The sequence below is a fragment of the Quercus robur genome, chromosome 2 (genome assembly GCF_932294415.1).
Source record: "Quercus robur chromosome 2, dhQueRobu3.1, whole genome shotgun sequence".
NCBI lineage: Eukaryota > Viridiplantae > Streptophyta > Magnoliopsida > Fagales > Fagaceae > Quercus > Quercus robur.
In genome coordinates, this window is record NC_065535.1 from 65,151,134 (window position 1) to 65,166,228 (window position 15,095).

At 35.0% G+C, this 15,095-nt stretch overlaps 2 protein-coding genes across 3 annotated transcripts; one reads left to right on the top strand and one right to left on the bottom strand.

Moving 5' to 3' along the window:
• The first annotated feature begins 267 nt into the window (after positions 1–267).
• Positions 268–7,691, top strand: LOC126714508 (uncharacterized). 2 transcript variants are annotated; one of them, XM_050414686.1, is made up of 5 exons: positions 268–459; positions 601–887; positions 2,326–2,375; positions 2,504–2,556; positions 6,927–7,691. In XM_050414686.1, exons 2-5 carry the CDS (start codon positions 634–636, stop codon positions 7,254–7,256), a joined length of 687 nt encoding a protein of 228 aa, XP_050270643.1. In that variant the 5' UTR covers positions 268–459; positions 601–633; the 3' UTR covers positions 7,257–7,691. The 2 variants fall into 2 exon arrangements, with proteins under 2 accessions (XP_050270643.1, XP_050270642.1); XM_050414685.1 differs by having other exon boundaries at positions 270–887.
• Positions 7,692–9,978: 2,287 nt separating this feature from the next.
• On the bottom strand, positions 9,979–12,602 carry LOC126714510 (uncharacterized). Its single transcript, XM_050414689.1, has 3 exons — positions 12,060–12,602; positions 10,870–11,805; positions 9,979–10,306 (listed from the first exon to the last, which is right to left on the bottom strand). Exons 1-2 carry the CDS (start codon positions 12,459–12,461, stop codon positions 10,894–10,896), a joined length of 1,314 nt encoding a protein of 437 aa, XP_050270646.1. The 5' UTR covers positions 12,462–12,602; the 3' UTR covers positions 9,979–10,306; positions 10,870–10,893.
• Between the last annotated feature and the right edge of the window lie 2,493 nt (positions 12,603–15,095).

A 15,095-nucleotide genomic window follows, 5' to 3' on the forward strand; every position in this document is an offset into this window, starting at 1 on the left:
CATATGTGGATTGAATTAAGTTTCCTGAATATGATTTGAATGATGGAGCTTGGACATGATTTTCAAGCATGTGATTATCTTCAATTTTTGGTTTTCGTAGATGGGTTGGTCTCATATATCGATATGGCTTGGTCATTCAAAAGCATTTTGAGGTTTCCAAAAACCAAATCCATCTCATTTTTAAAACACCACCTTACTCTAATAAATTTTTATTTTTAATCTTTAATAAATTTAAGTTACCTTAACAATCAGCCAAAAAAAAGCTTTATCTGTTTTGGTGAAAACAAAACCTGCAGAGGCCCAAGCCTATTAACTGCCAATTATCTGTGGCGGGCCGTAATTATTTAGACCCACCACCAGCACCAGCACCAGCACCACTGATATTCCAAAGCCGAGGTAGGGGCAAAGAGAAGTGAGGGAAACAAAGTCAGAGCGAGCGAGAAGCACAGAGATTTGAAGGTTCAAGTTGGGTCTCTCTTGATGCATTATTCTGATTCGTGTTAGTTTATCTGTTACTTGTTGTTCAAGCTAGTAAGCGGACCCTACTTGTTGATAGTTGAGCAGGACTATCAATCCTAACCCAATAGCTACTACATGCAGTTTAAGCAAAAATGTGAAAAAAGGTAACCAACCATGTTTCGCGCCAGAGCCACTTGGGTCCGATTCGCAAAGCCATTATTCAATTCCAAAACCAGACCATTTTGCACCAACAACAACAAGACGACCAAACCCACAAGCAATAACAGTATCAGTGTCAGTGAAAACAATGCTGTTGAATCCAATGTGAGTAATGATTACCACCAAGCGTATAAGCAGCTGGACAAGCTGGACATCATCACTGCCGCTAAGATGCTCTTCACGGATCCTCCCAAGAAAAAGAAATTCGGGTATTGTTTTGCTTTTTAGCTACTTCATGTCGTAGCAACTGCTTTTGGGTTCTTCGGTTTTAAGCTTCTTTTTGGCATTTCGTCAAACGCTTTTGCTTCATTTGTGTTTTGATAATTATGAATTGTGAATGCGATGAAATTTAGGAATGAGGATAGTAATTTGGACAAATAGAAGAAAAGTTAGTGAAAATTAGAGTGGTACCAGTTGGATTTGAGGATAGTGAAACTCATTAAGGTTGTATAGACTTCAATGTTTAGTTATCTTTCATTTTGACTCTGATAATAGTTTCTTAAGCCTTATAGCTCTGTTGGTACCTCTGCCTCTCCCTGATGGAAAGATTGTAGTTTTGATATGTGGGGGCATAGTGCCCTTAAAAATCTATTTGTAACAAAAAAGAAGTTTCTTAACAACTGTTTGTTACAAGTTTGATGGATAGGAGAGGTAAGCTTGATGGTTTCTTAGTATGTAAAATGTTTAAAAATTGAATGTTGGAAGGTAAATTGGAGTGATGACAAAACTAATTTTGTCCAAAATGTTGATATAAGAGGCGGGTTCATTGTCATTCCTCTTATCTAGATGTAATCTCTACTATGACACGCACACATATATTTGGATTACATTTTCTGTAGGCTTAGGCATATTTAATATGGATCCTATGCTGTATGTATTTTGTATATCATCTTCTAATAGACGTTTTTGTTCATCAGCACAATTATCATCCTAATAGGAGAGTGAATAATCCATGATATTCATCAAATATCATTTTCCACAAGAGTTAGCATCTAGCTAAAACAATATCTAGCCCGCTCACACCTTCCATTCTGCATCATACCATGTGTATACCCTGGAATGTCATAAATTTTGATCTTTTCAGTTGGTTTCATACTTGTCAAAATGGATCCACATTTATATCCTAGGGGTTTTATTCTAATGTAATCTATTGGTTCATTGCTCAATATGCTACATTCATTCCACAAAATCTAGGATATTGTATGAAAGAGTGCCTTTTCTGGCACCTTGTGATTCTTAGTCTGCACCCTATGGGTAAAATAAAATATGTAACATTCTCTGCTTATGATAATACTCCACATTGTTTGAGATATCCATGTAGTTGACCAATAAATTGAGAATGTATTTTGAGGAAAGTAAAGTAAACTGCAAATCTGCTTTTGTCTGCTGAACTTTTGAATGTATCCTACTTCATGTTCTGGCTGCATGTTCCATATCCATACTTAATGTTTTTGAGTGCCTGGAATGAGCAACATTTCATTTTTAAGTGTTTACAGAAATGTTGCGTGCTTGTTTGTCAATGTTTTTATACTGTAAATTATTTCCCAGAGGAATGATATATTAGTCATATTGTCTATATCTAAAACCCTCTTTGCATTTTCATTTCTATTATCAATGCATATTCTTACATGTCTCTTCCATGGTCAGGTTTGATTTCCATCTGGTACAATTCTTCTTTGCCTGTATGCCTTCCTTGGGTATGTTAATTTATACATCTTAACATATACAAAACACTTATTTTTTAGACATATCTTGTTGGGATTTATTTTTAGACATGTCTCTAGGGTTGGTGCTACTATCTAAAAATACTTATTTTTTGTGACAGCTGTATATTTGGTGGCTCAATATGCTCGCTATGATATCAGAAAAATGGAAGCAGTAAGTAAAGTTTGTTTTTTCCCTCTTTTCTTTACAGGCCTGCAATGAAGTCAATAAGATTATTTGCCTTTCTTGGATTGTTTTCTCATTTGTTCCCTCTTTGTTTATAGACTGTTGATCCTTGTTTCTTTCCTTAACTATATATCCTCAGTTCTTTCATATATGCATTGGAATTCCTTGTTAACAGTTTAAGGACAGTCATGGTGCATATTGATCCACTTAGCAAGTTCTCTGCCAGAAAACCTTAATGCGTTATAATTACTGTAGGGTACTAATTATAACTTAAAAACTTCTATGCCATCAAATTCTGATTCTTGTATCTTTATAAATTGTGCTTCTGCGATTGATGTCTATAGATTAGACAGTAGTTTTCATTTGACAATAAATTGTGAGAATGTGAGGAGCCAGCATGTACAACTTTTGTACGCACTCTGCCTTTTCCACCTCATATGTCTTAATATTGGGCTGACTTTCATGGAAACCTTTCTTGTGGAAGGGAAAATATCACAGAGTCGCATTAGTTAAACATTTGGCATGAAACAATTCTGCTTTATAAGGAAATCATGCAAATTACTCGTGAAGAAACTGACCATGAGAATTTGAAACAAAGGAGCGTTCTACATGTAGGACATTTGTATTCCACAAAGCTTGTGAAGAAAAATGAATTTATACCCTGTTTATTCTTCATTGTATTCTTTCTTGATGGCAGTGACAAACTCTTGATGAAACATTTAGTGTAAGTAACCTAAATTAATTCTCCATATTGATGTGAGAACCCTTAATTTAGGGGCCTTGTTGGGCGTGTAATTTGGAACTTCCTCTCAGTTATTGATATCAACAGTGACACAGCACTTTCAGTACTGTGGTAGTTTATGCTTATTGGAAGGAAATAATATACATATAGTTTAGCTCAAATACTGGAGACATCATGTTCTAAAATAGCCACCTCCTTTTTATAGTTAACTTCTCTCATCCAGGAAGCACAAAGAAATATTTTTTTTTATTTAATTACAAAAGTCAATTGTGTTTTTTAGGTATTATTAGTTAATTAGGTTAATGGTATTTTATTTCCTAGAGTTGAGGTTGTTTTTGTAATTCAATAAATGGGACTTCCCAAGCCAATTAAAATTTCCCAAGTCATTGATATTAGAGTTTAGTAGGCTATATAACTAATAAGGGTAGAATTGTACTCATTACTAAATTATAGTTTGCTTGATTAATGAAATTTCTTTGGAAAATTTCCATTGGTTTGGTGTTGACTTTTTTTTTTTTTAAATTTTTTTAATAAATTTTATTGATTAACAATTGGATTGCACCAAGTACATAGGACATATACTTAAGTTGAGCTCATAACTAAGGGCATTTTTTTTTTTTTTTTGGATAGGTAATAAAACTTTATTGCAATCAAAATAACAGACCCAATTACACAGAATGTACTATGGGTGCAATACAATTAAGATCCCAAAAAACAATGATCAATCAAAACAGGAAGAGAAGAAAAAGAAAAAGAAAAAGATCTAACTAAGTGCTAAAGTTACGATAATCAATAAAATCCAACAAGCTTGAGAAAGAAAAAAAAAAATCCTGTCATTGTCATCCATTCAAACAAAGTTCTAATATGTTGTTGTTTCATATATAAGATTGTTTGCTCATATCCCTCAAAGCTTTGCACATTCCTCTTCCTCCAAATACACCACATAAAAAAAAATGAAGGATGGCCTTTCAAATCCCACTATTTGGATATCGACCAAAACATAAAGTAACAACCCCTCTAGGCATCACCCATTGAACCCCAAAAAGGGCAAAATCATATTCCACCACTTTAGCAAACGAACAATGAAGAAGCAAGTGATCAACTATCTCCTCTTCCCTCTTACACAGACAACAAAAACTCACTGAAATAATGCTTTTTTTCCTCAAATTATCCACTATTTAGATTTTCCAACAATGACACAATTTAAGTGAAGAAAGCAATGCCTGTCCTCTCCATGGACTCACATAGAAACTGAGTAAAAGATCCAAAACAGACGAAAAGGGCTCCAACTCACAATCTAGTACTGGATGTATAAAATTCAACACCATATTAATAGAGTCCTTACGAAGTAGCATATGGTCTGCTACTGGAGCTTCCTTATCACTTGTCATCACACATCCACCCAAAATTTATTTCTGGTGGCATCCTCTACCTCAAAGAGACTTTAACCAACCCTAGGTGTTGATTTATAGAGGTTCTCTCTTCCTTAGTGTTGACTCCTAGGTTATATATCATTTGTTTTTCTGTTTTTCGATTTTATTATTGTAACATTCTAGTTTTGCCCCACATCATTCTCTCTCTCTAAGAAACATGATGATATCACCTTGTGGCATTCATTCACATCTCGCTTGCCACATGCTATTGTTGTGCTTTATTCAATCATTAATGACTACTGAAAAAAAGTTTCTAATGATACCTCTAGTGGGGATTAATGACTACTTTGAAATTTTGAATTTATTAGTGTTGTGTTTGGATATGGGGACTAACAATCAAAGTATTTGAAGAATAATTATTAATATTAATTTAATAACACAAGATAATTTCAGATTTGGGGATTTTTCTCAAACAAAGACACTTGTGATGTTATTTATTTAAAATGACATTTTACGTCTAATGATTTCAAAACCACTTATTAATTAAGCTCCAATTCATCCATAAATTTCATCAAGAGAAAAAAGTTGAACTTCTTATCTTTATTCAATTCACTAAATTACAAATCCAAATCCAATCTTTCCTAAATGTTTCTAGTCAACAAACCATAGTCGAATTTGAAACACATTTTATTTCCCTCTCATAAAAATTCAATGACTTTAGTAGTGTTGTTTCAAATAATTTTTGAATTTATGTTACTCCTGTGTGGAAAGTAGATTCCTAATTTAAATTTGTCCATAAGTAAAGGACAACGAGCTCAAATTACAGTCTTATCCAAAACAAAAAGATCAAATTTTGAGCAAGCAAACTACTAAATTCATGTGGAAGCTGTTGGATAAAAAGTATTTCTTTTGACAGTAAGAATTTCACCCCCACCCCCCCCACCCCCAACTTTTCCAAGGGTTGGGCAACAATGTTGGGGGTAGTTCTCTCCCATTATAACCACTATACATAACTTGCCATTAGAGGTGGCAAATTTCAAGCCAATTTGCAATCGGGGCATTTAGAGTGGAATTGACAACAAATTCCTTCCTTGCCTAAGTTCATACATATAATTTTGGAAATATGGGCACAAGTGAACATTGACCAAGTACTTTTATATCTGAAATTATAGCACTTGGACCACTCTACTACAAGATATGACATTTAAAATATATTTATTTGATTCTAATAACAAAAATTATGTAAAAACTGTCATTCCACATAAATCTTTTACATAAATATATAGGTGCTCTTCTGACACTCTTGACCTTACAATGGTTTCAAAATTGCTGCTCTCTAGCTCTCACTCTGCAAAGCAAGCCCATAACTGTTCAACTCGAAGGTGGGGGTTTAAGCTTAGTCTCTAATATTACACCATAAGACTTTGCCAGTTGAATTATCTAGAACCTTCCTAATTAAGAATCAATTTGCAAGATTGGAATTGACACTATGCTTCTATTGCACACTGAAGTACACAACTAGTATTTGGTTAAACATTTGGAAGCATTTTAAACCACTTCATTTTACATGAAATATTTTGAACATAGGCAAAAACTCAGATAGTATCAGCGTTTGTGCAGAAACTAACAGTTAACACAGCCTCATAAACTGCTAATATGGCTAATCTGTATGCTTTTTGTTTATTGACCTTAGGCTGTAATTTGAAAATTGAAAGTATCAATATATGTTACTTTAAAACTCTCCCTTTTTTGTCCCCTAAACGTGAGGAGTAATACATAACTACGTGCAAATTATTATAATGCATGCATCATAGTTTGGATAAAATCTATTGCCATTGTATAGCTTATTTAAAACACAAGATCTTGATGGCATGGCTGTAATTTGACAAAAAGGTTAAAGTCACTAAAATGATCTTAATTTTTTAAATTGCAGACACTCCTCTATACAATTAGTCTGCAGTATTAATTGGAATAATGATATCTGTTTTTGAGATTGCTTCATTTATTTTTAATCCTTAATTTCATAGAAGTAGCATTGTAAGGTTCAACATGTAAGAAGAATGCTATCTTAAGTGAGATCAAGCAGTTTCATTTTAATGGGGATCAATTGCTGGATGTTTGTCAGCAATCGATAACTTTCTACTAACTAGTATACCCCTTTCTTTAGGTTTTCCCCCCTCCTGTTTTGCTTGGATTTTAGTTGGTTTCCTTTTAGATTATTTAAAAAAAATACAAAATCTTAGGAACTGGAGCAGAAAAAGAAGCAAGAAGAAGAAAAGAAAGCAAAAGAAATGGAGTTAAATGCCACAGAAGAAAAAGAAGCAGGATCTGATTCAGAGCTTTTGGAGGTGAAAGTGAGACTGGATAAACTTGAGGAGGCTATAAAGGAGATAGTGGTTGAAACAAAGAAGCAACCTGCTAGTGGTCTAGCCAAAAATCAGAAAGAGGGTAGTGAGAAAAAGGATCTTGCCACTGAGCCAACCAACACCAAAAGTAGATCAGAACCCAGCAATATTGTAGGTAAAGATCATCTCAATAAACAGGAACCTGTGGAACCGAGAACAGGTTCCTGAAGCTTCCCTGCAGGATCAGAAGGGCAAGACCCAAAATGGAGGGTCTTCTCAAGATGCGAAAACATGAACACAAGCTTCTTCAATTCATGTAGATATAAAAGCAGAAAGGTTTTGTTTTAGACAAAGCATGCACCTGAATTGTCTTCTTTTTTGGGGGGAAAGTCCAACAATCAATTTGCATGGTTTTGGGATCAGCACAAGTTACAGAGGGAGATCCATTGATCAAAAATTTTAATTGCTTATTAGCGGAAATTTTATGCAGCTGATTTGTCTCTCTTGTTGGGCATTTTCTGTGCTTGCAACATGTAAGAGTATTTAATTATAGATCTTTTTTTCTTCCTTTATTTTATTTTTCGTGATAAGTAGTGTGAATGCCTTAAGGAGAGTAAATTTTGATGCATCACATTACCAAAGAATGTGAGTTATTGGTTTCAAGCTGTGGTGATCGACTGGTTTTTATTGGTTAGTTTACATACCTTGATCTCTCTGAACCAACAAGCTCAGAGTATTGTTCCATGGTTCTATCAAATATTAATCTACCTTGTCCGTACGAGCTAGATATGGATTTCAAAGCAAAGGTGTACAATATGCCAGATCATTCAAAAATTTGAATGATGACGGTTTATACACTGTTAGATCCAAAAATAAAATCTAAATAATGAAATAGACGAAATGTATAGTTTTTTAAACGGAGAAGATCATGTGGTATAAGGTATTGCAGCTCATAAGCTTTTTATTTTCTCGTGTAGCTGCATGCACATGTGCACGCAAATGAAATGAAACCAAATGCAAGGGCACAAGAATTTAGCAAATTCCATACAAGAGCACGACCTATTTGTAAGTTTAAGGCAAACTTTTGTATGGCTGCACATTCTCTCAAAAGTCTTGTTCACTGAATCAAGTTGTAGCATGAAATTCAAACAGATGAATTGAACAAATGTAATTGATTTTTCACCTGTAGAAGTTGGGTTATGTTGGCATTAATTTAAAATATTCCAAGTTACTATGGAAGTGACAAGTGGTGTAATTAGAGATATTACACTTGTAAAAGCCCCATAATGTCGTAGGAAGCAGAAGTGATAGTTCCCATGACATTATTATCCATGTAATAGTGCATACAGTTAAGATAAGTGACATCAAAGTAATTTCAAAAAGTTACAAACAACATTTACATTATGACAAGTGTCATTCAAGCAGAGAGAGAGAGAGAGAGAGAGAGAGAGAGAGAGAGAGAGAGAGAGAGAAGTGGAAGTAACAATTGTTGATAACTGTTGAGCCTCAAGTATAAATAGAGGACACGTTCTTAAGAAAAAAACACCATTCTCTACTAATAAACTTGCTTTAGTAAGGTTTTGTAAGTTGTTCATGCGAGTTACTTCCTTATAACTTGTTACTTGTTTAATCTTGTTTCTATGGATCCTCAACCTTAGTTTGATCTCAATTCTTAGTTGTTACTTTTGTTTGATCTTTAATGCATCAATCTCATTTGATGTATAGAATGTTTATTTAGGCTTCGATCTATTTCCTATGCAAAGTACTGAATCATTTGATCTATTTATTGTTTAGACTAATTAGGCCTTGATCTGTTCTGTTTGCAATGAAACTTAGCTTCCTGTGAATCAATGGCATTGGATCTTACTTAGATTTTAGGTCTGGTACTAGTTAATTTAGAATTTACTTGTATTCCATAAGTTTACTGTTGAGAGAAATGGACCATGGAATGAAAATCATCTTGCTTATTAGTTAGGTAGATTTTGTAGTGAATCTACCATTGGTATTGGGAAAACAGATGAATTTATCTTCTCTGATTAGTGGAGCAATGCATCATACAATGCTTGAATCATGAATGGAGTTATTATGAAGACTACCTCAAATAAGTTCGGGGAGTAAAGTTTTTCACTCTGTTAGCTATATTATCTTTGAGATGGTGTTAAAAATCGCATTGCATAAGCTAATTGGACGATAGTTTTGGAAGGTTGCAAATCGATTAAATTTAGAAATTAGTGCCAAGAAGGTGTGATTCATCTCTTTGAGACCACTGGTGAAGAAAGCATACTTAAAGTCTGGTCACACCGGGAACCACCTCAATACTTCAATAATGCTAGTAAAAAGATCACAAACAGATTAGGCTTTGGAGTTTTTATTGCTCCCTTGTTGAAAATGGCTTGTTTGATTTCAACATCATTGTGGACCATACAGAGGTTTTGATTTTCTTCTTCTGTGACGGTCGGGTGAATTAAATGCTCTAGATTTAAGTTAGGTGAGGAAGAAGCTCTTGAGGATTTGAAAAGACCAGAGAAGTGATTAACAAAGCAATCCTTAATTGCCTCTCTACCCAGAGATCCAATTTCCATTATCCTTTTAAGAAATCAGTAGCATTCTTTCTCCTTGTAATTATTGTTGAGAGGTGAAAATACCAATATTTAAGTCTGAGCTCGTTAAGCCATTAGACTCTAAATTTCTGTTTCCAAAACTCCTCTCTTATAAACCATTCATTGAGTTCAATAGTAAGCTGCAGTTTCAATTCCAGACTATTGTTACTGGATTCTACCTTTTGAACTTCACCTATTCAGTTTGCAATTTACTATATTCAGAAGTGGATGTTGCCAAATATATCTCTATTCCATTTCCTAAAGCATAGCTTTTACTAGCTTCAGTTTGGAACAGAGAACCTTGAAATATATTTCTCCAGGCTTGCTTAATAACTAGGCGACAAGTACAGTTTTGAAAACTTAAAACATATGATAGATAATGTACTAAATGTTCCCTTAAAAAGTTAGCTTTTCTAGATAAGATCAACAAAAACAAACTAAGAAACATTATTGCCACCAACTCCTTTTTGTTTTGGCAACATATGGAATGTTCTAAACATAATTGTTCTTTTTAAGTGCTGTAAACATGTTGATGCCACCGCCAATGAGGTTGGCAAGAATCAGCTCCAAGGGGTTTTTCAGGGCATATATGACTCATGAGTCAAACCTTTTGATCCCAGCTGGGCCCTGATCTCGTTCAGTGCAAATGTCACCTTGAATCGTGGATCAATCTGCATTCTGGCAGCATAAAAGATCATTCTATCTTTGCCAAGGACAATAAGATCAAAAAGGTCACACAAAGAATGATGAATCATTTTGAGACGAGAAATGGGGGAAATAAATGCATAATGTTTGAAAACATGCGATCTCAAAATGGCAATAACTATTCTGCCTTTGTGAAGATCTCATTCTTGGGTGGAAGAAGAGAGAGAACAAGAGATTTACAAGATCTGAATGGGGCAGGTCAAGGCAATATTAACACAAATTATGGATACTGAAAGGTATATGGCACTACAAGTCAGTCTGTAGCTGAAGATAGAAACGGGCTCAAATACAATTTACAATTTGCAGGTGCATCATGCATGCACACAAAAATTCACATTGACTAGGTGATTGAGTGGACAGCCGAAGCACAATGCATATTCACAGTGCAGTGGTCTGACTATCTTCAGTTTTTCCTTAATGCTTTTTCAATAGTACACTAGGAAAAAAATCAGGTAGAAGTGCAAGTACATACAGACAAAAAGAAGTCAAGAATCAAGATTCAACAGAAATGGAGAAGCTAGCATAGTGTGCCTTACAAGATGCTGGGGTTCATCGGGTAATCAAGCAATAGACTCGTCCGACTCTACTTTGGACTTCATCCTATACTTTCGGCCCAGTCTCTGTGAGCTGTTACTTCCATCTTCTAATGGTTTCATTTCATCTTCCTCCATTGCACAAACTTCATTGTCTTCCATGGCCCAAGCTGCAATTCTAACAGGCAAGCCTCTCCTACGCATAAATTCCTTGCCCAAATCATCCCTGTTTTGCTTTGAGACAGTAGCATTGTCTACCATTATAGTATCACCTGTTTTCCTTTTTGGTATAAAGGTGACTGATGGAAGATCATTGGAAGCATCCTGTTGCTGTGAGTCCATATCATTTGACCTATTCAGCAGCTTTAAAAAGTCCATATAGGCTTGCTTGTTAGATTCCTCGTCCATGTCGCTAGATGAATCAAAGGTGTAATGTGTATATTTCGAAGGATTCCGTATATAATCCGGAACTGCAGAAGAAAAGTTAGCCTCATTTAAAACCATAGCATTTTCCACAAAACCGGTATCCATTGGGATATCATTGTCTCCTTCAGAACCTCCACTACAATTATCTTTACATTCAGGTTCAAACCGGACACGTTTGTCTGACTTGGAATCCGATGGACCATCCTTCCTCTTCAGAATAGATTTCAGTTTAACACCATCCTCAGACGTGTTACTTTCATCCTCTCTCGCCGGTGCATCTTTCTCAGAGACTCGCAAAGAATCAATTTGTTGAGCTGCTTCGGCATCTTCTTTGAGCCTAATTTTCGCAGCCAAGTGATTCGCACGTGGGTCTCTCTCAACTTCCTCAATCGAATCAGGAAGCTCATAATTAGAATCTATAGCTATACCATAATCATTTATATCCTTCATATACAACCGTTCCTCAGGCTTTTCACTATTAACAGCCAGTTTGTCATATTCATCTTCCTCTTCCTGCACCAAATAATCCAATATCCATTTAGACAAATCCCACACCACTACTATAACAACTAAAACCCCATTAAAATTAACACAGTACATTACACACAAAATTAGTACCCATAATCACACATGTTGCATAAAGTGGAATTACTTGCAAAATAAAATTTTTTCCTTACCTATGCAAAACAAAACCCATGTCAAGTTTTAGTGTTTTGACCATGTAATAACATGACAATACTAAATTATAAAAACCACATTCCAAATACCTCGTAATCCAAAGTACAGTCTTGGCCAATAGAGCACTTAATTTGCCACTCTTCGTCGTTAAAGTCTTCCGGTTTAATGGAGGCGAGTGAACCGGGTTCGTCGTCGTCGTCGTCAAGGTCATCGAGGTCCTTCACCAGCTCATCCTTCAAACTCAAATCCACCAAACGATTTTCCTGCTGCTTGTGATCATGGTTTGTCAATAAGGAATGGGAGTCGGGTTCGGAAATGGTCTTGTCTCTGACCCATTCTTTCCTTTCGATTTCGTCGTCTGTGAGAGACCACAGAGACGAAGATGGAGTTGTGGCTGTTGGGGTTGAAGCTGACGCTGAAGAAGAAGAAGAAGAAGAAGAAGCTAGAGAGCCGAAGATTTTATCAACTCGGACTTTGAAGCTGTCGTCCATAGCTGCTACTGGTTTTAAGGAAGGAAGGAAAGAATCAGGGTTTTGAAAAGTTACACAATTTTGGGGGTTTGAGAATGAGAAGTTTTTGGAGTTTCGACTATTTTATTTTTATCATTGTCTGGCTGCAAATCCCACTACTCCAGCCTTCGCCGTTCTTTTTCTACAGTCTGTTGGATGCTGTTATACGACGTGTCGTTTTATTTAAACCATCACTCGTAGAATCTGAGCTGAGGTCTCGTCACTCGTGATATTTACGAGATTCTAAGTCCTCGAAGCCTCTAGTCAGTATCTTATGGTCACTTTAAAAGGGGTTTCTTCCAATAATACTAAAGTGTATAATTGGAGTAATACTATTTTTCGTAATAATTCCCAATTAATATCACTTCATTATTTTTCAATTACTTTTCAGTTTTCTCCAAAAAAAAAAAAAAAAAATCACCAATTACTAAATGTCAACTCTACATAAAAAATTATGAAATTTAATCGTATTGTAAAATAAGAGAATTACTTATAGTCAATTTAATTGTAGTAACATTCATCGAGACTTGTAGTTTAACTAGTTAACACTTGTTGGTGTTTTCAAGATATTTACCTTGTTGTATCAAAAAAAGAAGAAAAAAAGTCCCTCTAGCTAAAATAAACCTCAATATTGTTTTGTGGGTCAACATGCATTGGTCTTAATATCTAATATTTTAGGACAAATTATTTAAGAAAATTTTAAAATCTCATCCATCCATTTTTAAATTAATTAATTTTATCACATAATTAATAATTTAATAAATTAAAAAAAATTATAATGACACTCGTCACTATTTTAAAGGCTTATTAATTTTCCATTTTTCTTTAGTTTCGGAGGGTGTTTATTTTTTGTGTTTTTATTTGGCCACTCAGTTTATTTTTTGCAGCACAGGAATGAATTTTTTTTTTTTTTTTTTTTAATTTTAAAATTTTTCTTAACTAGGACCAAATTGTGTGCTTTAGAAGAAAAGGTCTAAATAAATTTTTTAATAAAAAAAACTACAATTTTGCGTTTTTTAATTATTTATTTGATTTTTTTTTTTCAATTTTATGTTGATAATGCAGTTGGTTGTAGAATAATTTGAGGAACAGATACCTGCAAAAAGGATTAACTAGAGAATATTAATATAGCATATTAACATCTACCACAGTGCTTAGATGCTTAAGACATCAATCATATTCATTTTTTTTTTTCTAAGGGAATCATATTCCTCCTTGAGTAGTTTAGCATAACTTTTTATATGCATACCTAGCTAATTTCTTTCGTTACTGGCCCCTTTTAAGCTTTTTTTTACTCAGGATAACTTATTTTTACCATTATATTTTAAAAAACATTTTTACCATCTTTAAATTGTAACTAGGAAGTTAAGATCATTTTCAACAGTCTAGCTAAACACAAAATACTCTTTATAATAAAGAGTGAAACCATAAAACACTGCTCTAACAGTCTCTATAAATCTCACAAAAAAGAAAAAGAAAAAAAAAAAAAAAAGGCTCATGAACAATACCTCTCTAGGCATGTAGGGTTATTGTAGATTAGCCATTGAATTTATTTCATTAAAAAATTTCAGCATATTGTTATTCTTCTGTTGATTTGAAGGATGAAAAAAACTATAATGTATTTTTAATTTAGTTATTCTCTCTAGTTCAGTCCAACCTTGTTGTTTGTATTTTTCAAGTTCCAAAACAAGGTTGTTTTGGTAGAGTTAAGATGGGGATTAGACCGAATGACTATATTAAAAATGAACAAAAATAAAAGGATTGGAATGAACTTAAAAAAAAAAAACCTTAAGTAGAATCATGCCTTTGTAATTTGGAATTTAGGCTGCGTTTGAATCGACTTCAAACGCATTCCGGAAATGATTTTCCGGAAAATAGGTGTGTTTGGTTGGTCCGGAAAATTCTATTTTCCGGAAATTGAAATCCGTTGACCGAAAAAAAAAGGCCTTTGACCACGGAAATCAATTACCGGCTCTATTTTCACTTCAAAGGATTTCCGGAAAAGAGAGAGAGAGAGAGAGCGCGCGCGCGCGAGGGAGAATACCAGTGCGCGCGAGGGAGAAGACCAGTCCGCGCCGATCTCCAGTCCTAAGACCAGTCCGACGACGGCGATCGACGCTTCGCGAGATCGCGCCGTCGATCGCGATCTCGCCTTCGCGAGATCGCGCCGTCGATCGCGATCTCGCCTTCGCGAGATCGCGTTGGATCGAGATCGCGATCAACGGCGCGATCTCGCGAAGCGTCGTTCGCGAGATCTCGCCTTCGCGCGATCTCGCCTTAGCGAGATCGCGCCGGCGAGATCGCCTTCGATTTGTGTTTTCTAGGTTTTCTGGATGTGAAGGCGAGATCGCGCCGGCGAGATCGCCTTCGATTTGTGTTTTCTGGGTTGTGTTTTCTGATTTGTGTTTTCCTTTCTTCTTTTCCAAACACTAGAAAATATTTTCCGGAAAATTTTTTGAAATACAACCAAACACACAGAAATATTTTCATTTTCCAGAAATTAGCATTTCCGGAAAATATGTATTTTTCGGAAAACGTTTTACGGCAACCAAACACAGCCTTAGCCCCAACTAAGCACTCACACGTGAAATTTTTTTAACTAGTTTCCCCATACAC